The following is a 23474-nucleotide window of genomic DNA, read 5'->3' as shown; positions in this document are numbered from 1 at the left end:
TATGTATAGGGAACAGAACAAAGCATATGATGCCGCCCTTACACGGTCAGTGGTGGGACTTTGTAACTTTGATATTGAGGGTTTTAGTTAGGGCCGGGGGTGTTTGATGATCAGGGTCCAAGAAATAATCCAATTATGTATAGTGCCGCCAAGCTTGAGTTCCGACAGTGCAGGGTAGATATACGTTAGGTATCTGATGGTATCCGTAGATGTATGCGAAATAGAAAGCTTTCTTTTCGCTAGTTTTCCAAGAATTGTCCGTGTAGTGACACCACTTAGTCCTTCTTGTGTTGATGCTGCACTTTTGCCTGGTTTATAGAAGTGATGTGCAGTAATTTCGAAAAGAAGATAGATCTGGCTGACGTTTTTCTGTGCACTTGGTACGCTCGCATCGATTTTTGAATTGCCGAACATATGATTGAGGGGCTTAGGCCGCTTGGGAAGAACCAGCTTCGTCAAGCAGCATGTGATACGCTTTGACGTAAAAGGGCGTTTGCTTGCCTGCTTGAGTGATATTGACTAATATGCGAGCGAAAAACTGACTCGCTTGTCACTTGGAAACTGTTCAACCAGCTTCCATAACTGCTATCTAAAATTGGGCTCCGGAATGTACTGGCATGTCTCCGAGAGTCGGTCAGGAGCTACCAAACACATCAACTTCCAAACAAGGCTCTGTACGGTGAGTGAATGAAAAGTGTTGTTGCTTACATGGATCAGTGCAAGGTGTTGCATTAGAAGCTTCGATGGACTTGGGCGGTAAGGTCAGCCTGACACCTGTTGTCGATCTGTTGGTCTAGAACTTTGTCATACCATTGAAGTTGGCATTAATCTCGCATATAACATACAGTGTAATGTAGCACAGAAGACAGCGACGATGTTCAGTTTATAACTCGATGTCATTTTTAGAAATCGGATTTTATCTAAATACTAGGTACCTAAGGTAGCTGAGCTGCTAGGTACAGAGTACTAGGTACCTAGGTAGCTCAATTGGAGTGTTGTTGATTCAGGCACAAGTTGCTAACAAGTACTACCCGTATAGGGTGGAACTCATCAAATTCAACGCATACATTAGTAGCCGGAGTTTCTCCGGATACTACCAACAAAGCTTAGCATCTCCTTGCTTAAGCTCTTGTCAATAACACAACATCCATCACGAACGTGCATTCAGTCTCACAGACGGCAAATTCATAAACGATTTATCTCCTACTCATACCTGTCGCATACAGGGCCAGAAAATCATCAACACATCATTGCTATAGATCCTAAAACATCGATTATCAATGGGAGAATAGCGAGTTCTCTCGACACTGCATCGCGTCGCGAAACCCACGCCTGCGAAGTCAGTCGCAATGACGCCCAAGCGAAGTTTATCACCCGTCGACGGGCAACAGCCCGATTCAAAGCGCCCCCGACTCAAGGATTCCGAAATTGAGGTGATACAACTGGAGGACGACGAGATCAGTTCCATCGCTTCTTTGGTACCGAATCCACATTACCAAGCCAGAACAGGCCTTCAGCGTTCCATCGCCATGGTTCTCAATCATGACGGCTTCGAAGGAGCAAGCCCCGAAGCGATGGAGAGCTTCACTGGGATGGTAGAGACCTGTGAGTTGCGATCTGGCTTTGTGTAGCCAATACCGGATTACTGACCAATGACCAATGCCAGATTTGGAGGGCATGATCGAAGCCGCCAAGACTCTCGCTTTGGCTGCTCGCCGCGAACATCCAGTACCCACTGATTTCGAACATGCGCTGCGACGGCACAATATCAGTGTCTCATCACTAAAACCACACTTGAAGCCGCCTGTTCCCAAAACACAAGTGTTTCCTGGCTACGTTGATGTGTTGCCTGAAGACCTTGACGCATACACCACACTGCCGCTTCTGGGCGAGGAACTGAGTGGACAGCCCGACAAGGACGAGAAAGACTATGTCCCAACCTCGTTCCCCGACTTCCCAAGCAAACACACATACAAGTTCACACCTCAGGAGGACACCAGCATTCGTGATTCTAAGAAGATACGCGAAGAGGCGGCAAGGACCGCTCAGCAGGGCGAGGATGCTCTCAGACGACTGGTACGAGCATCCAAGATGCGAAAACAGAAAGAAGTGAAAAACCTAGTTGAACGAGACACGCATGGGAAAGAGAGATTCCGGCTTTGGGAATCTACAATGAAACGGTTCATGGCGACTGAAGGCAGAGGGGAAAACACCGATCAAATGGAGATTGCGGACCACAGCATGATTGTCAACGGCGAAGCGCTTTTCTCGCGAAAGGAAGTCCCAAGAGCTGGCAAGCGTTCAACCGCTTTAGCAAGCAAAAAGGTGACGTGAGGAGACCTAAACAAGATCATCAGCATGATACCCCATATACATATAATGGTCCTGGTTGGATGACGGCGTCAGGTGTTTCTGAGTTTGTTTTGTTCTCCTTTTTTCAACTTTTTTTTTTTTCATCTCTATTTGCCCCCCAAAGTCGGGAATGGGGACAGATCAAATACTGATATAGAATTTGCGACGAAGAAAGAATCGAACAGAATAAGGTTATCGTTCTGAAGTCATATGAAGGACGGTTTGGTTATGGATGCAATGTGATTGAGTCGTGTTATGTGCGTTTACACCCATTTCTCCCCTGCGAATACCACTGACATGGATCTTGAACCTTTAGGTTGCATTCAAACAATAGAGCATACGAGGACAAGCTAATTGATACACAGCGATCAAGAAGCATTCTTTTTTCTATGACAACATGACCTGCCAGATATTCTGCTGATGACTACACTAGCAGTAGCTCATCTAGGCTTTGTTAGGTCATTTGAGCAAAATCACGGCCAGTTTAACATTACATCTCAATGAGATCATCATCCCACCAGCCACATCGGGGCATATGTGTGCCACGATCGACCCAGCGCCACACAGCTGGGAAAAAAAATCACACCCTAGCAAGTGCCAGAGAAAATAAATACGTACCTCGCCTGCCGCTCGCACACCCCGCTAATTTGAAAGCGGAGTTCAAGGCCCTAACTTTCCCTAATTTTTAACCCACACAAAATAAAGGGCAGGTACGATTCGCAACCGCCTTCCCATCCGACTCGGCCTAGGTTTTGCAGAGCAGCCTTTGATTTCTCTCTTTCTTCCCCTTCACGCACCTTGATCCTCTGCATCGCCTCGTCACCGCAAAAATGGCCGAACAATTGATCTTGAAGGGAACCCTCGAGGGCCACGTACGTCGAACCCCATCAACCCTGCTTCTATCGATGCCGACTGCTGTGTCGCGACTGTCGCCGGTCATGACCCGCTTCATAACGAGATGCTGAGTCGGCATCATCGAAGGAGATAACATTTGAGGAAGGAAAGACTGAAGGCTGACTGTTCACAGAATGGCTGGGTCACTAGCCTGGCTACCTCCATGGAGAAGTACGTCCCTTGCAAACACGCAGTTGCTCCAGGTCATCCAACTAACTGTTCGCCAGCCCCAACATGCTCCTGTCTGCTTCCCGAGACAAGACCCTGATCATCTGGAACCTCACCCGCGATGAGACCCAATACGGCTACCCCAAGCGATCTCTCCACGGCCACTCTCACATCGTCTCCGACTGTGTACGTTGATCCAGTGCCCCGCCTTGAACAATAGCGCTTCGGCGGGCAGAAGGAATCAAGAACTCGACTGATTGTTGGAAACAGGTTATCTCTTCTGACGGTGCCTACGCTCTGTCTGCCTCTTGGGACAAGACTCTGCGTCTCTGGGAGCTTGCTACCGGAACCACCACTCGACGATTCGTCGGCCACACTAACGACGTCCTCTCCGTCAGCTTCTCTGCCGACAACCGACAGATCGTTTCCGGTTCTCGCGACCGAACCATCAAGCTCTGGAACACCCTCGGTGACTGCAAGTACACCATCACTGATAAGGGCCACACCGAGTGGGCTTCTTGCGTTCGCTTCAGCCCCAACCCCCAGAACCCTGTCATCGTTTCCGCTGGTTGGGACAAGCTTGTCAAGGTCAGTACAACCAACTTTATTTTCCTTGTCGCTTTTCACATGATGTTTGCAACCCAAGTATTTGCTACTTCAGAGCCTGTTCACGCAGGCCATGAGACCACTATTCACCATTGCCCTGATCTTAACTTGCCACAATTCTTTATACACATGTCTAGATTCACACATTTGACAAGGTTCTGACATTTAATATAGGTTTGGGAGCTCTCCACCTGCAAGCTCCAGACTGACCACATCGGCCACACCGGCTACATCAACACCGTCACCATCTCCCCCGACGGTTCCCTGTGCGCCTCCGGTGGCAAGGACGGTACTACCATGCTCTGGGATCTTAACGAGTCCAAGCACCTCTACTCCCTCAACGCCAACGACGAGATCCACGCTCTTGTCTTCTCCCCCAACCGATACTGGCTGTGCGCTGCCACCGCTAGCAGCATCATCATCTTCGATCTCGAGAAGAAGAGCAAGGTTGATGAGCTCAAGCCCGAGTTCCCCGCTGCCGGCAAGAAGAGCCGAGAGCCTGAGTGTGTCAGCTTGGCTTGGTCTGCTGATGGCCAGACTCTGTTCGCTGGTTACACTGACAACATCATCCGTGCCTGGGGTGTCATGTCGAGGGCATAAATTGCTCTACCCTAAAAAAGAGGCGTGGTGACGAAGGCGAGCGGAAGAAGGTAGATCATTGGTGGGGCGTCAATTGGTTGGCTTCCTCGTTTGGTCTTTATTGATGCAAAGGAAGGGGGGCGACTACAAATCTGACGAGGGCATAACGCATTTGCTGGTTATAGGCAGCCCCTGAAATTACCGGGATTCATCCTTTTGTTCTCCAATAAAGAACTCGAGTTTTCAAAACATCCAACAACTCCGTTTCGGTGAATGTGTCTATATGTGCCTGTCTAAGTTATCATTCTATGCCGCCACTAGTACAGGCAAATTATGCCTGCGTGATGAAGATGAATAGCAGCGTTTCCTTGTACATCAAAAGCAAGTGGTAGGACTGTTGATCAACAGAATAAATAGCATCGTATCGTGCTAAATTAGCAGTCAAGATGCAATTGATAGACACAACGTAGCATTGAACACCTTTTCCTTTTCTTTACTGCGCATTGAAACAGACCTCAGATGCTTTTATAAAATAGTGACACAAGATTTGCACACTGAAATTAAATAGATAAGCATGTTGCAGGGATACTGTTGACCAGCAATTGACACCTGTTTATTCCATTTTTCTAGAGTTCTCTATATGACACGAGGCTTTTTGTTTTGTCAGTTCGTCTTGGCCTAAAATTCGTCACCTTGACCATGACGATATCTGTATCGGGTGGACGCTGGTGTGCAACACAAACGTTATTCACGCGTTTCCAATCGCTGATCTCTGTCCCAAGCCTCTCTACATGAAAGGTGGCAGAGAAAATGGATAACCGCCGTTCTTGACACGAAACACGCTCAATAAAAAGCTGTATACGATGAACAGAAGACCTCCAAACCCGATAACAGCGACTTGTTGAGTCTTGGCATCAGCAATTCGCGGAACCTTAATGGCGAGAGTGATGACGCAGAACGACAGGACGCCATCTTAGATATAGCAGTTAGCATAAGTAGAAAGGTAGGAAAATGAGGGTGAGACATACAAAGTGCCGCTACAATCTGAGTCTCCAAGCCGAGTTGCTGCTGGAAGCCTGGCACAATATAGTTGATCCCACCACGGCCGTCACCAGTAACATAAGGAACCTTGCGGATGTGGTTAAACATGTGACCACTGATGAACAGTAGGATGACCATAAGGGAGATAGCAGCCCAGAGGTTACGGCTTTGGAAAACAGGGGAGAGGTAGGGCCAAGCAACCATGGCTGCAGTGAGCACTCCGAGTACAGCAGTGATGGAGACTATCCAGCCTGTGTAGTTAATCGGCCGCTTGACGCCAGGATGAGGCCGATCAGGAAGAGAACGAGCGAGCCATGATTGAACTCGTTCGGCGGATGCAGGTCTGACAGACGTTAGTTCAATGCTATTCTAGTCCTCACAAGATTGCGTTACTCACCCAGTGTTGAAGTCATAGCGATCGGGCTCCTTCTTAACTGATGCATGGGGACCGACCGTAGGATGGAATAGAAGCAACACAGGAGCTGTTGAGAGGCCAAGCTGTTATATAAGTTAGCGACCGAGCTGCCACAGAATCTCTGCATTACCGTCTCCCAAGAGGACATACCGACATAAAGGTATCTCTACCGTCAACGAAATCCAGTGTGCCAAACAGCAGTCGTGATTCGGCTGCCTTGTCACCTTTGTTCCAACTCTTGCCTAGCAGCTCCCATTCGGGTTGAAACTCGCGGCATAGCTGACAAGAGAATCGCGCATCGACAGCGGTGAGGAGGACGGCGACACTGTAGTCGCGAGGTGTGGATGTCAAGGACTTGTACGTGGAGTCCTTAAGCTTGAGAGGCGTCGAGATCTGTTTGGCGTGGAATTCGTTGAATCGCTCGGCGGAGGACTTCTTCGCGGCCACAACGCCTGTCGCAAGCAAGGCGAAGGAGAGCAGCGAATGGAGAAAACGCATGGTGGCTGGAAGAAGAATTCGGAAATGAGAAAATAAGAAAACGAAGAGGCCAATTGGCCAATTGTTTTGCAGGAGAAGAGTGAAGGGATTGTTGAAGCTACTAACCTAGGCACTTCACCTTGTTACTTACACCTTGCACACAAAGAAGCTGAAGCTATCGAACTGAAGCTGAGGTGGCCTCTGATTCTAGCTGGTACGTACCTGGCAAAACGCCTTACCTAAGCTCTAATGCTCCGGATCGGTGGGGCTGCAGCATCATTGGGTGTTCATCACGTGCGTGAGCCGACACTACGCCGGGTAGCTTGTACGCTAGTCCTGATATAGCATCTTGTTTATTGCTACTGCCTAGGAGTAGCCTAGTCACCAAAACACAGACTTTGGCTGGCTTCTGATAGTTATCCATTTAATTTATCCCACTTCGTTATTTAATCCGTTCGCATGAGACACGCTTTGCATATACCCCTTCAGAGTTATCTGCCATATTCGGATCCATTGTTCTCTTACTAATTCTAGCACCTCTCATTCAAGATAATGAAGGTCAGGTCCAGCGAGGTACCTATGCCCGTTATGCCATGCTTGACATTAACACAATACTGACTGCAACCTCACAGCGCGTAGCTCGGATCAACGAGCTTGAATTAAAGCACCAGGGCAATGTCAACCAGATGGAATTGACGGGCCGCGACGAAGAAGCTCGTTTACTAAAGCTTCGACTGTTGACACTACGCGATGAAAATGCTTCGCTCAAGGACCGGCTGGTCCAAAGAGATGCTCTCGTGAAGCAACTATCCAAACAAAGCAGCGACACACAGGCCGAGCTCAAAACATCCAAGTCGAAGCTCAAAGCTCAGGACACGCAAATCCGTAAACAGAGTAATGCATTGGAAGATCTCAAGGTGAGTGGTCAGCAATACCAACCAGGTATTTTTAATTGACAGTAGACCAGACCGAGATCGATTCATTAAACGAATTTAGACAAGACTCAAACAAGGTCTTGCAGGAGAAGCTCGCCCTGAGCCGTAAGCTTGAGCAGATCCAGCCCGAGCTCGAACATCTCCAGTCACAACTCGAAAATCATCGCGCCATTGTCGCCCAGAAGCAGGATCTCGAACGCCAACTCAGTTCGGCTGAAGTGGAGCTCGAAAACGAGAAAAGGTCCAACCAACGGATACAATCAAAAAACCAAAACAACGACGATGAATGGAAAGAACAGTTCGATGAAGCCAAGGGAGAGATGGAGAGGCTTAAAAAAGAACATAGCAGAGAGTTACGAGAAGTCCGTGGCGAATACGAGATGCTGGAGGGCCGCATGGAAGACACAAAAAGCAAGTTGAAGAAGACACAGGCAGACTTGAAGGACGCGCGAGCCGAGCTTGCATCTTGCCGTGCCGAATTAGAGGAAGCACGTAAGATGATGGCCAACAACAAGTTGAATAAGAAGAACGCCGTGGTAAAAGAGCAACTGGTCGGAAAGAGGCGAGCTCACGATATAAGTATGGAGGATATCAGCATCGGAACTCCTGGGCCAGATGAAACCACTCTTCGGCGCCCGTTCAAGAAGCGAGGTGCTGAACAGGCATTAGTCGGCGAGAAATCGACCTTCTCTATTACACCATTCTTGAATCGTAGCAAGAATCTGTCTGAGGATATGTCGGATGAGCCGAGCGAGGTTCATTCACCAACCGGCAGAACTGTTAATGGCCCTGAGCCCGCGGTACCTCTTGAGGAGGAAGTTGTGGAAGCTGGTGGTTCAGTCTCCATTGAAGCGATAGATGAAGCTTCTGGATCAGATGACCAGGCAGATGGACATGTTAGTGCTGAAGAGATTGAAGAGCCGAAGACTCAGAAAGGGCGAGGCAGGCCAAGAAAGGCTCTTGATGAGGCATCAACAACAAAGAAGAACATGCCTGTACAGGCAAAGAAAAAAGCAAAGGCAACGAAGGCTCCTGGCAAACTTGCCGCGGTGAGTGAGGAGGCTGAGATTGGTGAGGCGGTAGCTGAGCCTTCCGCAAGGCCCAAGAAGACGCTTGGACTTGTCAAGTCAAACCCTACCCCAGCGTTGTCAAAGCATGGTGCTGATGACGTTGATGCGCGAAAGAAGAAGCGCAAGGTACTCGGCGGTGGCAACAAGACCCTGTTTGATGATGATGATGATGCTGAACCAGTGCCGAATCCAGCCAAGATACAGATGGGGGCTGGTCGCAGGGCGAAAGCACCTTTGGGAGGTGCTCGCAGTGCATTTGGCGGAGCGACCTTTTCCCCTTTGAAAAAGGACAGGCGAGGAGTCGGTGCCAGTTTCCTTCACTAAGAGGAGCTGTTTAGTCGCATCATTCATCCTACCGGATATATATATGGCATGGGATGGCGTGGTTTATCGGCGTTTACCAATTCATTGGTTTGGAGTAGCGGTGCTATGGGATAGGGAATTTGACATAGGCGCAAGTTTTTATAATTACAATGATGTTGTCTATCAGTAGACACAAGAACAAAGTGTATATTCTAAACTTCGAAATCATCCAACTCGTTTAAGAGTTTGTGTGACACCTCACAAACGTGTGCTATGGATGGTATAGGTTAGCAGGGCTCGCAGAGTTTGACCACCTTGAATCATTATTGTCTCGTGTCTTCTCTATTCTCTAGGCCTAGAATTGCCGTTGACTTCGTTAATGGGACGACTTATTGAATTATCTTCAATTGTCTATCGAGTTTTGTACCAAAGTACGTTACTAAAGTTGATCTCATAATTCCCCATGACTTATAGTGGAAAATCTGCCTAGGTAGCTAACACATGGTTAAAAAGTTCTGTCGCTACTTGTTTCATTATTCTTGACACCTACAATCTTCACAATGATCTCTCGATGGCCACCACGCCTTACGGGCCGACATATCTGTCCAGTCTTCTCTTTGCAAAAACCGTTCATGCCTCTTGGCCGATGGTCGTCGTCGGGATCTCGCTGGAAACAACGCCAGGGTCGTGATTCCTACGCACGTGGTGCAAAAGTTCAGGGACTCAAAAGTCGGGCGGCATTTAAGCTCCTCGAGGTCCGTCAATCTCGTCGATAATATCTCTGGACTCATGAGCAGGCTAATATTCCTGGTAGATGGATTCGAAGTACAAGCTTTTCAAGGGAAGCGGACAGACTGTGGTTGATCTTGTGAGTTTGGTTTATATCCTGAACTCCCTGTCTCAGAAGCTCATTCACTGACCTAACTGTCAGGGATACGCACCAGGTAGCTGGTCACAGGTAAGCGCAATGTGTCTCTTGGTTCTGCAAGTTAATTGACGATATAAGGTCGCTGTAGAGAAAACCAAGCCCCACGGCCGGGTTATTGGTATAGACCTTATCCCAGCCCAGCCGCCGCGTGGTGTCGCAACATTCCAGGGCGACTTCCTTTCACCGGACGTGCAGGAAATGGTCAAAAACTTCATTCTTGAAAGTCATCGACGCCCACCTCCTCTACAAGATGAGGGTGACCCCGAAAACTCTACTCCTGATGAGGCTGCTGCACTTGATCGGCCGAGTTATCTTGACATGGAACGCCATGCCGCCCAGGATGAGGTACTGCCCTTGGAAACTGAGGCAGCTAGGAAGCGTATCGTAGACGTTTGTTCAACTATCTGCCAGTGTACTCTGTAGGCTAATATTTGTCTAGGTTGTTCTTAGTGACATGTCAGAACCCTGGGATCAAACCACCGGATTTAACGTGAACACGTTGAGTAACCCGTATCATAGGTTGATGAACACGAGCGGGAACGCCTTTCGCGACCATGCCGGGAGTATGGTGAGAATTGTCTTCTTACAGTTGTGAAAAGCATCCAGACTCATCGACTTAGGATCTCTGTGCCGCGGCGCTACAATTTGCCAGTGACACCCTGAGATCTGGTGGACACTTCGTCTGCAAGTTTTATCAGGGGTCTGAGGATAGGGACTTTGAGAAGAAGTTAAGGACTCTCTTCACCAAGGTATTCAGGGAGAAGCCGGATTCTTCGAGAAAGGCATGTCCATCCGGTTGGATACAACTACCTGCGAGAGCGCAAATTTGCTAATTCCTTCGACAGGAAAGCCGGGAGGCTTACTTTATTGGATTGCGAAGGAAACCCAATGTTACAATAGAACCATGAACGGATACACAGGACTAGACTAGGCTGGAGTCGATATATAGAATTACATCGATAGGAACCAGGTAAATGTGTGACATTAATATTTTCACGATACATGATGTTGTAGTGCAGTGGTTTCAATCAGTTGGAAAGTACCATCATGACGGCAGCAATGCGCGAGAAGTTCATTGTAGAATTTTGTGATACCTAGGCACGCCAATTCCATGCAAGACCCATTTGCAAGCCGATGTTCGGCATCATTTGCCCCATAAACTGGCCCCAACTCCACCCAAGGCCAATAATTTTCACCTTGAAACCGCTTAGACCTTGAAACCACGAGAACGTCTTCGGCCACGGGCACGCTCGAACTTGCGACCCTTTGACTCGACATGAGGCTTCTGCAATGGGGATTAGACATCATCGTTTGTGAGCAAGTAGCAAGTGACGTTACCTTGTGGCTATGGGGACCGAAGCCGAAGTGCTTGACAGCCTCACGGGCGTTCTTGGGGCCACGGAGGATCAGGGTGTTGCTTCCAGTGGGGGCACGGAGAGCAAGCTGGTCCAGGGTGATAGCCTCACCACCAGCAGCGAGGATGCGGGCACGGGCGGTGGCGGTGAATCGCAGAGCAGCGACGGTCACCTTGGGGCACTCGAGCAGACGGTTGTCGTCGGTGATGGTACCGACAACAACGACGGTTCGCTTCTCACCCTCCTTGTTGATGTTGGCGACAATGCGGGACAAGGAGACGGGAGGTCGGTTGATCTTGGACGTAAACAGACGTCGAAGAACAACCTTGTTGAAAGAGGCATCGGTTCGGCCTGCAAAATTGTGATCCGGGTTAGTGGTCTGCTTTTTCGACTTTACAGAGTCGTTGACGGGCGGTTAGACGTACGAGCCAGGAAGCGGTAGAGCTTCACCAAGAGCTTGAGGTAGACATTGTCGCTCTTGGGGGCAGTGCGGTGAGTGCCCTTAACGTGGTGGCGGTCGAGATCGATACCTGTGAGGTGAAGCCATCGTCAGCCTTTTTGTTCAAGCATGCTCAAAAAATGGCAACTCTGTCTTGCGCTTTCGCGAACAAGATGGTGCATTGGTCGCAGAGAGGGAGGCACAGAAGCGCACTCCTTCTCTACTCGCATACAGAGGCTGAACTTCAATATCTTCACGTACCCATGGCGGCGGTTGTCGCTGTGAAATTTGGCGATGCTGGGTATGGAGGTGGATGCGTCGACCAGCACTTTCTTTCACCTTTCGAAAAGCCTTTGCACTGGTGGTGGGTCTTGCAGATTTGGTGTGGCCGGAGGGCGGTGGTTGATGGCAATTAGGGCTGTCTTAGTCACCTTGTTCACCGAACTCACCGAGGTGTAAGCTGGCCAAGGTAAGAGGTCTGATCCAATTAGCGCATACTGACCTACTACTAACCTAATTCCATCTCTTATACTTGCAGCTGCCAATTGTTCTGATACCTTAAGTCTGCAAGTGACGTTGAGGAAACCTCACCAAAATGTGATATCAAGACGGCCACACGCCGAAAAATATATCTACGCTTTCATAGCCATGTCTATTCAGTCAAATGTTCTTCTAGTATCCTACTGGGTACCGATTCTTTCCTATAATGCCTAACCCTCTATGCATGCCCGCCAAATACATACAACAGACCTTGCCCCGTGTGTTTTGTTATTGTTCCAGTTAGCCCATGAATGTACAAATCTACCTGTGCCACATCTCCCATAACCGCGCCATCGTTCGCTCTATTGTCCCCTCCTGCTGCCAAGCAGACTATGCTTCAGAAATCCGGATGGTCGTACAGACTATCTTAACAAATCGGTTTAAAATCATAATGGTTGGGGCTCAGGGTCAGGCCTGAGATCAACCAGGAAATCACGCGTCATCTCGAAACTTAACCAACTCGATGCCATACTGGGGGCCACCTTCAAGAGATTAGGCACGATGCCCTTGTAAAGACCCTTGATTCCCTCTTGCATCACGATGACCCGAACCGCGTCTGTGATGCCCTTGTATCGGTAGCCCATGCCTGACATTGTGTTGATCTGGAATCGCCGCCGTAGAACATCGCTGCATATAACGTGAGTAGTGATTATTTTAAGTAGTGATAAGCAGGGACTACTTACAAGGGGTATGTGCAAGTTTGTGCTACGGCACCAGAGATGGCACCAGCAAGCAGCTTCCGCGTGGCGCTGGGGTTTTGCTCTCCCTCTGGTGTGAGATATTTACGGACAGATTCGTAAACCATGAAGTTGAGGCCAACCTGAGTAGATTTCTTGTTAGTATTCAAGATGCTGGTGGAGGAGCATTAGGATTAGGGCTTACATATGGTGCTACACCAGCAACAGTAGGGACGATGCCTCGATACAACGCGGACATACCACCCTCGGTTTTGTACATCTGCATCAAAGTAGTCCACATGCCAGGCAACTTTTTTGGTTTGGCGCCCAGCTCGGCGAAACTCGCAGACTGGATAGATAGTCGTGTTCGGACAATATCGAGGGGGTACGTAAGAAACACGGACGTTATACCCGCTAGGCCACCGCAGACAAGGCGAGTGAGTGGTGACAGATCAGCTCCTGGATGACTTTCAAATATACTCTGCGGCTCTGTTAGCCTCTCAAGCATAAGCTTAGCCGGTTGTTGAACCATCACGCACCCGCTTGTAAAAGTTGTAGCTGCTGAATTGAACAGCAGAGTAAGGAACAATGCGAATGCAATTGGTGCCATTACCTCGCATGAAACCTCTCCAGCCTTCTTCTTTCCACATCTTGACTAAGGCTTTTCCAACCGACAGCTTGTACGCATCTCGCCCAACGCTTTGCACCTGCATAAGAATCTTGAGTCGTTCTAAAGGGGATACAACCGTTCGGGACACAGCACCAGCAACGCCTCCAGCGCAAAACGCGGCGACGACTGGCTGGGAAATGGACTCTCGAAACTGTATGGATCTGTTAGAGGCCACGGCCGCTGCCGGATTGACCAAGTCAGGCTGTGACTAAATTGGCTGATTAGCGACGCTTGTAGAACAGTAGCCATGTACTATTTGTCTCGAAAGCAGCATTGGCGCATGTCTTACGTACAGTAGACATCGTAGTGCGTTGATATATCAATAGCGCTGTGAGGAGCGATCTTGTGATTGACTTCAAGCCAAGACGTCGTCTTTGTTCGAACCGCTGTGTTGTTTGTGGTGGTGGTCGATATGTTCTAGCTACGGAATGCGACAAGTGGTGGTTCAGGAGTACGTGATTATGACCGTTAGGATCTCCGATGGAATGATATTTCCAATTGTTACTGTCGGTTGAATAATAGCAATAGCATGCTGAGGTCGAATCAGGGATAAGCTGTCGGTAACCATCGAAGAAGGAGGAAGAAACGTATGCGCAGGCCGATCCACGACAAGGCGTGAAGGCGGATTATTAGTGAATCTGGCGGCGATCGACACCTCGACAATTATCGTATGTATGTGTATAAACGAGGTTGAATTATAGTGAGAATAGTATGTTCGACGGGCGGGACACGGGATCGGTGCCGTCAACGAGTGAATGGGGGCGCGTGAGCCGGCGATGCGGATGACTTCGGGGGCGCGCGCGTGGTGCCCCGGTTGCCGTTCGGGAGAAGCAATAGCAAGACCTGGAAGGTTATAATTGTGGGGTTTTGTGGGAAAACTTTAGTACTACATACTACATACTGCATACCTCTTGATATGGTGCTAGATTAAATAAAAACCAGTACTGATTTCATGGCTGATAAAAACGTTGGATCAGCCTTAGTGTTTATATGACTTAAGAGATCATCAGTATTTTCGTCCGTTTGTCTTTTAGTCCTTATTTTTATTCGACTCACCTGCCAGCGTAGTAGCTACAGGGTAAATCGTAGCCACAAGACTGAACAAATACTTCAATTAATGAACTTCAGTTTTTATAGCAATATAATTATCATGTGCTAGGTAGTTTGGAGACCAATGTAGTACATTCCATCTTACAGTCTCCCGAGTCATTTACCTGCTAATATTCAAATCGTATCAGAGATTGAGATTGCTGATTACTCTGGGTTGGAAATTCAAAGGCGTCTTTGTATCAACAGGACTGTGCAATTCGGCTGCTATCGACTACCTATTGCAATGCAGTCATTATTAGACTCTTTCTGGTCAAGCTTAGGGAAACGGGGCTGCAATAGGCAAGACCAGAGCTCGAATAGATGTAGCTATTCAAGCGCCACCACATATATAGAACAAGTCACAGCTTCGTGTTACACAACGTCATGGCTATACATATATTCAGCTGACAACGACACGTTGAGAAGTGATGAAAACAGGTCATGGACCTGTTGGGCCGAATCATGGTACAGAACAATCTAAACTAACTACGAAAGGAGAAGCCTCCAAACAAAACGCGCCGTGGCAAAAGCCTTCAGTCTCAGAAAACGAGATCACCCAACTCAACATGGTATCCGTACTTCGTGTACGTTGCCATCCAGTTAGGACATTCAAACAATATTACACATTGCACCTGTCCAGTAGCAGGGAATGAAGCTAGCTTCGGCCAGAAAGCAGAAACTTTTGCTTGAGCTTGACAAGCCCAGACAACATTGCGAGCGCTTTTAGCAGCACTGCATATGGAACGCTCACTCGGCGACGTCGAGATCCTCGTTAGCAGGGGGAGGACTGTCGAGAGCTGTGGTTATTGTAAGCAAAATTCAATCAAAGCAGGGTTATGAAACATACGCTTTCGGTCATCACCGTTAGTGCCGTTCTCTCGGCGGTCACGGTCCTCCCGATCATCCTTTGAGTCACGCTCACGGTCCCTGCAATAGCAATGTTAGTATGAGTAATAGAGAAGGCAAGATACGAACTTACCGGTGGTCAGGACTGCGGGAGCGATCCCTGTCACGTCGGCTCTCACGATCATAATCTCGGTCACGGTCCCTGCGGTCGTCCTTGCGAGGAGAATAATCGCGAGTGCTGCGGCGAGGAGAAGGAGAACGCCCACGTCTAGGGGAGCGAGCGCCACCACGTCGGTCACGATCGCGGCCTGACTCGAAGCGCCAAGATGCAGATGGAGGAGTGCGAGCCCACTGGAAGAGATCAAGTTAGCAAGGGTTTCTAGACGTCAGGCATTGATGATTGGCAGAGTTAAATCACGAACCTCAATCTTTAGAATGTCATCACGACCAATACGTTTGTTATGCATCTCGTGATAAGCATCATCAGCATCACGTCGGTCCTCATACTCAACAAAGGCGAAGCTATTGTCCATATCAGCTCAGTCGCAAGTTGCCACAGCCAATTATACTCACAGGCGGCTGGACGTAGACCTGGGCGCAGGAATATCGCAGCGAACCAGTCTGCCATAGCTATTGAAGAATTGGTCAGTATACTATGAAACACACTGTAACGCAGCAAAACGCCGACAGAAGCCCCCCTTTGGATACGAATGCGCATAGCATTCATGCGTTTGCTCGAGCAGAAGAGCGACTGCGCAATAGACGAGCAGTCCCATCGAAGAAAGTGGGAAGACAGGGGAGGAGGGAGTGCTGGGGCGTGGGCGCGAGCGAGAACGAAAACGGGAGGGCGAGGACGTAAGGACGACGATGGACGGCGAGGCATCATGGCCAAGCAGGAGACCTTTGCATTGCATCGAAAGAGTCCCCAGGCTATGGCATAGACATAGACGAAGGCGCGCGCGAAAACGATAGGACGAGGACGCGGACGTGGACGTGGGCGTGGACGTGGGCGTGGGCGAGGTTGACATACCGTTCGAACTCGTAGGCGAGGTCGCGAGCGCGGGTGCCGTGGCTGAAGCCGGTCACGTAAAGGGTGGTGCCGCCGCGAGACATTGTCGTATTGCGAAAGACGTGCTTATAGAAGTGATTGTAACAACAGAAACCGATGGAGCAGTTTTGAAAGCGTGCTAGAAGGATAAGAATCGATGGAAAATGATTGATGATGGTGTAACCTCCTGCCTTTCAAGGTTGCACGATACGATACGATGCAGTCACGAGTGTTGGCAGGTCCGGAAAATTTAGCGGCGTTGCTGACATAACACGATGGACTTACGCACCCAATCAAAGCGCGTTGCACTTACAAGGTGATGGAGCTCCTTTTCGTGCATGGGACTACCTAGGTACTCTATTGTGCAGCCTTGTTTTGTCAGGCCCACGGTCTGCAGGTACTCATTCAATGTTGAATTGACTCGAAAGTCCCAATGATCAGTCTCTTCTCCTGCTCGCCCAGACTACAAAATAAGCATACGGGGTCGAGGAAGGCCGACGGGCGAGCGCGCAGCCCGTTTCAGGGAAAATCCATGCAATCAATTGCAGTCTGCACATAAGAGTGCCAAGAAATGTCTAGTGTAACACACCACCGTATGAGGTCATCATAACTCACCTTGTAGACTGCTTACTTGTCTGGCTTGGTCTAGTTGATACCATAGAGCAATGATTTACTTTTTATTTTCGACACTTCGCGACGCCTTTGACTAGGCCTCTGGTAAAAAGGACATACCTTTATTATCACCTGGGTACTAAGCTTGTTCGCCGGTGCCTGATTGATGCATCAGAACATGGGGGGACTTACAACATGTCCGACGTTCGCGGGCACCTATCCGAGCCTCCCGACCATGTGTGATAAAGTTGGGTATTCTACACAGTAATAAGTGTGGAGGCTCTGCCCGAAGGCCGACAGAATGACGTTTGATCAAACTTCCATAAATTAAACGCCCAGGCAAAGCAAGCATATTTGTTATCCATACTACCTAGTCTAGGTACTTGCTTAGGCATGTAAGTAATTAGTCTTCCTCTTATCGCACGGCAACTTCGGACTCATCAGCAGGTACAGTTGTGAATACAGCTGGCATCGTTGGATCGTTAGCCGCTGCATCCGTCCAGACTTCAAGCCCATTATCCATGTCCGTCTTCTTTTCAGATTGTTCTTAAAAAGGCCTTGCCGCTGACTGTGGTAATGATATGTGAACTTCTACCTTTCCTGTCTACAGTTTCTGAGTATTGCAAACGCTTGTCAGACCATCCCCCCCAATATTCCAAAGAAGAGAGCCCCGTCTGCTCTTATTCACAGAATTACGTATCTGTCGCTATATAATTTATACCCTCTACTGCCAAAATCTACGGTCAAACCATGATTTCCTCAGTGGCTCCGGGGGATTATCCACACTCCGACCGGAGCTCCGGATATGCGGCGTCGGAAACTCGACGGCCGATGCCGAGATCGCTCGGCGAAGCTCTACGGGCTGTCGGTACTACGCTTGATACGCCTGGCTCTGAGACCCCTAGCGAAGAGGACTATGAAGAAAACGTCCGTCCAACTTTGGCAGAACCATCCACTGTCCGGAATCGTCACCCGTATGCTCGTCATGGCCGTCCAATGCCGGACACATTACCAGCATCTCCATCCGCTGTAGAACCCGAGTCACGTTTCAAACACCGTGACTCCGGCGTCTATATAGTTTCAGATGAGGACAACAGCCTTCAGCAATTGCTTATGACTAGCTCGCAGTGGTCTGAAGAATCTTCTAGTCCAAAGATTCGACGACGCAAGTTTGCCGATCTCGTCTTCACTCGCCAGTTCTCTGCCTTTGACCGCCACAACCCGTCGGCGTTTAACAGCCCGTTCCACGGCTTCTACACGTTGTTCTGGCTTGCTGTTTTTCTTTTCGTATTAAAGATATCTGTCCAGAACTGGCAAATCTATGGAAACCCTTTAGGAACCAGCGATATTATGAAGACTATGTTTCATCGAGATGGTATGAATCCCCTCTTGTCTGATACTTGTTAAGATATATAAATCTGACCGGATTGAAGTGGTTGTACTGCTTCTCTCAGACGGCATCATGTGTGCTCTCACAGCAGTAACTTGGCTGAACCAATGGTTGGTATATGCGAACTACCTCGATTGGAATGGGGCAGGATGGTTGCTCCAGCATGTAGGTCAAACTCTCTCGACTCGTCAGGTTTCGGGCTAAGCAAGTCTCTTTAGATTTGGCAAACAACCTTTCTGGCCGGGGTCGTTGGCTTAACTCTGTGGCGCGACTGGCCGTGGACTCATACCGTGTTCTTCGTTTTGCACGGCATTGTCATGCTAATGAAACAACATTCGTATGCTTTCTATAATGGCTACCTCTCTTCAGTCTACAAGCAACGCGCCACCATCATCAAGAAGCTGAAGCAACTTGACCTCGTTGACCCAACCATGACCCCTTCACAGACCGAGCCCCCTGCATCCGCTATTTCAACGCACCACCTAAGCGTTGCTCCCTCCGCCGAAGAGCGTCGAAAGTCCATTTCAGCGCAGTCAGAAAAGGAAGAGAGCGATATCGAGAAGATTTCGCGAGCGATTGCCTCACATGAACCTTTGGATGACCAACAAATCGCTCTATTCGAGCGTATCATGAAATGGGAGATTGATGCCATGTCAGACGAACTCAGGGGTACCGCCTTCACACCAGACAAAGCGTACCCGAATAATCTGTCTTTCGTTGACCATTACAAATGGATCCCTCTACCAACGCTAGTATACGAGATAGAATATCCACGATCGGACTCCATCGACTGGTCATATGTACTGGAGAAGGCTGTGGCAATGGTCGGTATCTTGTTCGTCATGGTACAAGTTTCTCAGTATTCAATGTGTGAGTCGGTTCCCACCAGGAATCCATTAACTACAAGGCCTAACAGAAACCTGCAGATCCTGTAGTCATGAAAACAGTGGAAATGAAGGAGAATGATGTTCCGCTCATTGGGAGACTTCAGGAGTTCCCAGGGCTACTTCTTGATCTCATCTTCCCCTTCATGATGGAATATCTGGTACGTCAGAACATCTTTTAAATCGGAAGAAATATACTGAACCACCAGCTTGTGTGGTATCTCATATGGGAAACCATCCTAAATATTCTAGCCGAGTTGACATACTTTGCCGATCGCAGTTTTTATGACGCGTGGTGGAACAGTGGTAAGTTGAACAACATCTGTACGCCAAAGTTACATGAGCTGATATATCTCTGCTCATCAGTCTCCTGGGATCAATTCGCTCGTGACTGGAATCGACCAGTACACGTCTTTCTATTACGACATGTATACCACAGTTCTATTTCATCCCTAAAGGTCAACAAGCACACAGCCACACTCATTACATTCTTTCTCTCAGCCTGCGTTCACGAGCTGGTCATGTGGTGCTTATTCAAGAAATTGAGAGGCTATCTCCTATTCCTCCAGATGTGCCAACTACCAGTAAGTTCTTTGATTAGCTCACTGGCTTGGTTACTGACAGTTGAAGCTGGTGAGATTGAGTCGCACCAAATGGCTGCGGGGGCGTAAAACATTGGGAAACTTGATCTTCTGGTTAGGTATCTTCACAGGACCGAGCCTTTTATGCAGTCTGTATTTGATCATCTGACATAGGGACATTGCTTTTTAGCACAACATTGGAGAAATCTACGTCTTATGATGGGCTCAAACATGAACAAGTGAAAGTTGATACGCTGTCTTGGCAGACCACCGAACATACAATAGCAGAACGACGATGGCCCTTTACATTGCGAAGTAGTTAGTATACGAACCATGTTTTCTCATATTACTTGAGAGACTACACAGCCGGGGCTTTCCCTTGACTTTGGACGAGAAACTGGCTCCGGTGATAGAGCCTGGATCAATGGAATAAAAGCTTTTATAAAAGTATATGAAGTATTCCGGCATGTGAATAACAGTATCTCCGGAGCGCACTATCGTCAAACAAGTTCCAGATTAGATCTACATCTTTTCGTGAGTAGCCATGAGGGAACCTAATAGTCAAGTTAGTGAATCGTGCTGAATACAAATAGGAAATGTTGAAAGTGCTTACCAATGAAAGTGGTAATTAGACGGCTGCGAACTTGGCAGATATCCTCAGGGACTAGCCAGATGGTTGCACCAAGCTTTCGAGCGATGCTGATGCTTAGCTTGGCATTCAAGTAAGCGTCCTCATCGGTTTGACCAGCTGTCACAAGGTCGTAATCGACGTAACTGCTCTTCATTCCGTTCAAGACATCCAGAAGGAAGATACCTGAGCCAATTGAAGGGTCTTTCAAAGACCGAATGGCAGAGTTCCTACCGCCCTTTTGCGACATATCGTTTGCCCATCGCACCATCTCGGAGTCGGTAATCTCCCTCTTGCCCAGCTTCTGGGCCAATGAGGACAGGGTAACTGTAATATTCTTGCGCATGAGCTGCCACACGAGGCCAAGAGTCAAAGTCCTCTGTCCATCAGTAATGTCGGCTCCCTGAATACCCACAAGGGAGAAACCATTCTGCTTGCCGAGTTCGATCGCGTAGTTGGTGTTCTCAACGGCCTTAAACCTTGACATCTCTCCCCCGTGAGCTGGACGTTTATTGACGTGACGAGGATTGACAGAGTTAGGGATAACTTTCTCATAAGCCTGAAGGAGGATACTACCGTCTCGAAGATCATCGAAGAAGGAAACAACTGCAGGCTGGACATCCAAGCTGTTGAGCCACAAAGTGAAAACCCGGGCCTCACGCTCTCCCTCCGCATCAAAGTCTTCGACTTCAAGTTTCTCCTCCTCGGTAATAGGGTCAAGAGCGGGATGGTTATTGAAGAGATTGGCCACGAAAGCCAAGTTAAGCTTTGGGTTTCCTGCAACAAGAGACTTTGGTGTCAAGAACTTGCGGCAGCCGAGCTTGTCCGCTTCTTGGAGGACGGCCTCGGCCCGGTCATGCAAGTCTTGCTTCTGCAAAGGCGCACGGGTGACACCATATTCAGGACCAATCTGCGCAAGCAGGACCGCATAGTTCTCGCCATCCTTGACATCGGAAGAGAAGTTATTGACACTAAGGTTGTTAGTCTGATAAAGTAAAAACATGAACCAAAGGCGCGGACTTACGTGCGCGACCACTTAGCAGCTTTCAGATGATAATTGAACCATCGAAGGAGAATCTGCTCTGGAGGTAGTCTGAGGAACTGCTCAAGGGTTTCGTCCTCGTCAAGCAATCGATAAAGCTCAGGGTGGAGCTTAATATCGATCTTACCCAAAAGTCCTCGTCGAATAATCTGCCAAATCAGACCCAGGATAAGGTGTTCTCTGACCTCAATGATGTCACCAGCACCGATGTTGACAACAGAGCAGCCTATGCCTTTGGCAGATTCAATAACAATGTTGTTGTTCTCGCTCATGTGAAACGCATTGAGGTTCTTGATTTTCCTACCGGGTATGTTGAGAACACGTTCGTCAATGGTGTCGGGAACGCTGTCGTTGATGAGCTTGGCTAGGACTAGACCATCCTTGCATTCGTCGAACATTTCGAATGTATCTGTGGGAAAGGGTAGACGACTGTCGATATCGGAATCACCAGCCAGAACAGCGTTGATATGACGGGTGAACTCAGTGCGCTCATCCTCGTTGATGGTGTGAGTGATGTTGGCATTGGAGCCTTGGACTTGAATTTTGCCGCTTAAGCTGCCTTTGGAGGCATGACCGCCAGTTCGCTGTGCAACGACGCCTCCTCCACCTCCTGGAGACGAAGTAGGCCCTGTGGACATGCGCTTTTGAGCCGGTGAGGAATCGCGGAGCTTGGCAACGAGCTGGTAGCAGGAGAGTCAGTGTCAATTACCAAATCGTGAAAAGTTTAGCGCTAATACGCACGCTGACATAGTCTTCCAGCTCAACACGTCGTGATGAATCAAGCTCGACTTCCTTCAGCGCTTGGCGCACGACATCGTAGGGCTGGTTCTCGCTCTGTTGCGTGGCCTTGATAGCGGTAGCTTCGTCAAGATATCCCTTGTCGTCAACATCAAGTCGTTGGAAGGCATCAGACAAGGTGAATATCTCATTTTGTTGGAATTGAGGAAACTTCCTGTGGTCTCACTGTTAGTTGAGCAATGCAGCCCGCAAGATCCGGCGCAACCGACCTCTGAAGCTTCAAAACGTTCATGGCGGGGGAATGAGGGGCGCTCAGGTAGGGCGCTTTTACAGAAAGAGACTGCCAGGTAGAAAGAACTTGTAGCGACCCCTAGGGACCGTAAAGCAATCAAGAGAACAAAGGAAAGACCTATTGCGCAACGAGAGGCCGATCACTGTTGCGAGTTGAAGGAGATGATGATGCGAGAATTGGGCACCTGAAAGGAGACGAACGGTTGGTCTTCAGGCGGCACCCGTAGCATGAGTGGAGAGGCCTTGGGAACACCTTTACCAGATTGAGCAGTACCTGAACAATGTGGTTGATCAAGTACCTTCAAACAACACCTCGAGTACTTTGAGCGGGCCAAACCGTGGCAAGTATACCTATCGGCTTGCGCCACAGTACTTGTATGCCACGTCACTGCGGGGAGCTTCCCTGCCCAGACCCTCCTGCAGGCCTGAGTGAGCAATGATGTAATGACATGGCACTTTCAAAATGGCAGTGCAGCTTTTTTTCTGTCCCCCCGACCCGGATCTCTAGGCACCTGCAGCTGGGTACCTACAGAATTAGCAGGCACTACCTAATCCAACTGGTGCCTAGAGGTAGGTACCTTGCACCTTTCAGCACTACCTTCCTCCTACTCTCTGTGACATAGGTCTAGTTATTCTCATTGAGAAGGAGTTCTTTTTTCTATTTTATCTTTATTTCTTAATTTGCCACATTAGTTTGTCCCTCTCAATAGCATCAGCACTAAGCCACGCTGACCAGAAGCACGTTTTGTATATGCGTACCTTAGTTATCCGGCGGGAATTAAATGCTTTCATCTAACCTTGGTACGTACGGATAGTTGAATACCTATGTTCTGGCACGGAACCCCACTCAACTTGGTTGCGTACTCTCTAGGTAGG

The 23474-nt window shown here is 48.7% G+C and overlaps 10 protein-coding genes across 10 annotated transcripts; 5 read left to right on the top strand and 5 right to left on the bottom strand.

Moving 5' to 3' along the window:
- The first annotated feature begins 1221 nt into the window (after positions 1-1221).
- On the top strand, positions 1222-2509 carry FGSG_09871 (uncharacterized protein). Its single transcript, XM_011320471.1, has 2 exons — positions 1222-1605; positions 1667-2509. The coding sequence occupies exons 1-2, from the start codon at positions 1350-1352 to the stop codon at positions 2332-2334; spliced, it is 924 nt and encodes a 307-aa protein (XP_011318773.1). The 5' UTR covers positions 1222-1349; the 3' UTR covers positions 2335-2509.
- A 560-nt stretch (positions 2510-3069) lies between these two features.
- On the top strand, positions 3070-4906 carry FGSG_09870 (uncharacterized protein). The gene is made up of 5 exons (XM_011320470.1): positions 3070-3224; positions 3380-3417; positions 3474-3600; positions 3685-4002; positions 4195-4906. The coding sequence occupies exons 1-5, from the start codon at positions 3183-3185 to the stop codon at positions 4618-4620; spliced, it is 951 nt and encodes a 316-aa protein (XP_011318772.1). The 5' UTR covers positions 3070-3182; the 3' UTR covers positions 4621-4906.
- On the bottom strand, positions 4844-6686 carry FGSG_09869 (uncharacterized protein). The gene is made up of 4 exons (XM_011320469.1): positions 6206-6686; positions 6038-6138; positions 5628-5983; positions 4844-5571 (listed from the first exon to the last, which is right to left on the bottom strand). Exons 1-4 carry the CDS (start codon positions 6551-6553, stop codon positions 5387-5389), a joined length of 990 nt encoding a protein of 329 aa, XP_011318771.1. The 5' UTR covers positions 6554-6686; the 3' UTR covers positions 4844-5386.
- Positions 6687-7084: 398 nt separating this feature from the next.
- Positions 7085-8861, top strand: FGSG_09868 (uncharacterized protein; the record flags this gene model as incomplete). Its single annotated transcript, XM_011320468.1, has 3 exons — positions 7085-7105; positions 7165-7449; positions 7500-8861. The coding sequence occupies 3 exons, from the start codon at positions 7085-7087 to the stop codon at positions 8859-8861; spliced, it is 1668 nt and encodes a 555-aa protein (XP_011318770.1).
- Positions 8862-9400: 539 nt separating this feature from the next.
- FGSG_09867 (uncharacterized protein) lies at positions 9401-10866 on the top strand (the record flags this gene model as incomplete). Its single annotated transcript, XM_011320467.1, has 8 exons — positions 9401-9595; positions 9655-9708; positions 9772-9798; positions 9847-10113; positions 10208-10336; positions 10389-10517; positions 10718-10738; positions 10783-10866. The coding sequence occupies 8 exons, from the start codon at positions 9401-9403 to the stop codon at positions 10864-10866; spliced, it is 906 nt and encodes a 301-aa protein (XP_011318769.1).
- On the bottom strand, positions 10709-11917 carry FGSG_09866 (uncharacterized protein). The gene is made up of 4 exons (XM_011320466.1): positions 11824-11917; positions 11549-11653; positions 11107-11474; positions 10709-11053 (listed from the first exon to the last, which is right to left on the bottom strand). Exons 1-4 carry the CDS (start codon positions 11825-11827, stop codon positions 10976-10978), a joined length of 555 nt encoding a protein of 184 aa, XP_011318768.1. The 5' UTR covers positions 11828-11917; the 3' UTR covers positions 10709-10975.
- Positions 11918-12488: 571 nt separating this feature from the next.
- FGSG_09865 (uncharacterized protein) lies at positions 12489-13751 on the bottom strand (the record flags this gene model as incomplete). Its single annotated transcript, XM_011320465.1, has 5 exons — positions 12489-12729; positions 12786-12922; positions 12985-13260; positions 13319-13600; positions 13743-13751. The coding sequence occupies 5 exons, from the start codon at positions 13749-13751 to the stop codon at positions 12489-12491; spliced, it is 945 nt and encodes a 314-aa protein (XP_011318767.1).
- A 1212-nt stretch (positions 13752-14963) lies between these two features.
- On the bottom strand, positions 14964-16617 carry FGSG_09864 (uncharacterized protein). Its single transcript, XM_011320464.1, has 6 exons — positions 16415-16617; positions 15958-16014; positions 15807-15906; positions 15518-15735; positions 15386-15465; positions 14964-15335 (listed from the first exon to the last, which is right to left on the bottom strand). The coding sequence occupies exons 1-6, from the start codon at positions 16495-16497 to the stop codon at positions 15286-15288; spliced, it is 588 nt and encodes a 195-aa protein (XP_011318766.1). The 5' UTR covers positions 16498-16617; the 3' UTR covers positions 14964-15285.
- Positions 16618-17794: 1177 nt separating this feature from the next.
- FGSG_09863 (uncharacterized protein) lies at positions 17795-20068 on the top strand (the record flags this gene model as incomplete). The annotated part of the gene is made up of 7 exons (XM_011320463.1): positions 17795-18419; positions 18478-18599; positions 18653-19304; positions 19361-19479; positions 19528-19624; positions 19685-19902; positions 19949-20068. 7 exons carry the CDS (start codon positions 17795-17797, stop codon positions 20066-20068), a joined length of 1953 nt encoding a protein of 650 aa, XP_011318765.1.
- A 158-nt stretch (positions 20069-20226) lies between these two features.
- On the bottom strand, positions 20227-22733 carry FGSG_09862 (fimbrin). The gene is made up of 5 exons (XM_011320462.1): positions 22577-22733; positions 22311-22521; positions 21552-22249; positions 20513-21498; positions 20227-20453 (listed from the first exon to the last, which is right to left on the bottom strand). Exons 1-5 carry the CDS (start codon positions 22597-22599, stop codon positions 20422-20424), a joined length of 1950 nt encoding a protein of 649 aa, XP_011318764.1. The 5' UTR covers positions 22600-22733; the 3' UTR covers positions 20227-20421.
- Between the last annotated feature and the right edge of the window lie 741 nt (positions 22734-23474).

This window comes from Fusarium graminearum, chromosome 1 (genome assembly GCF_000240135.3).
Source record: "Fusarium graminearum PH-1 chromosome 1, whole genome shotgun sequence".
Taxonomy (NCBI): Eukaryota; Fungi; Ascomycota; class Sordariomycetes; order Hypocreales; family Nectriaceae; genus Fusarium; species Fusarium graminearum.
Note: the sequence above shows the minus strand (reverse complement) of the source record. Positions and strands in the feature narration are given on the sequence as shown.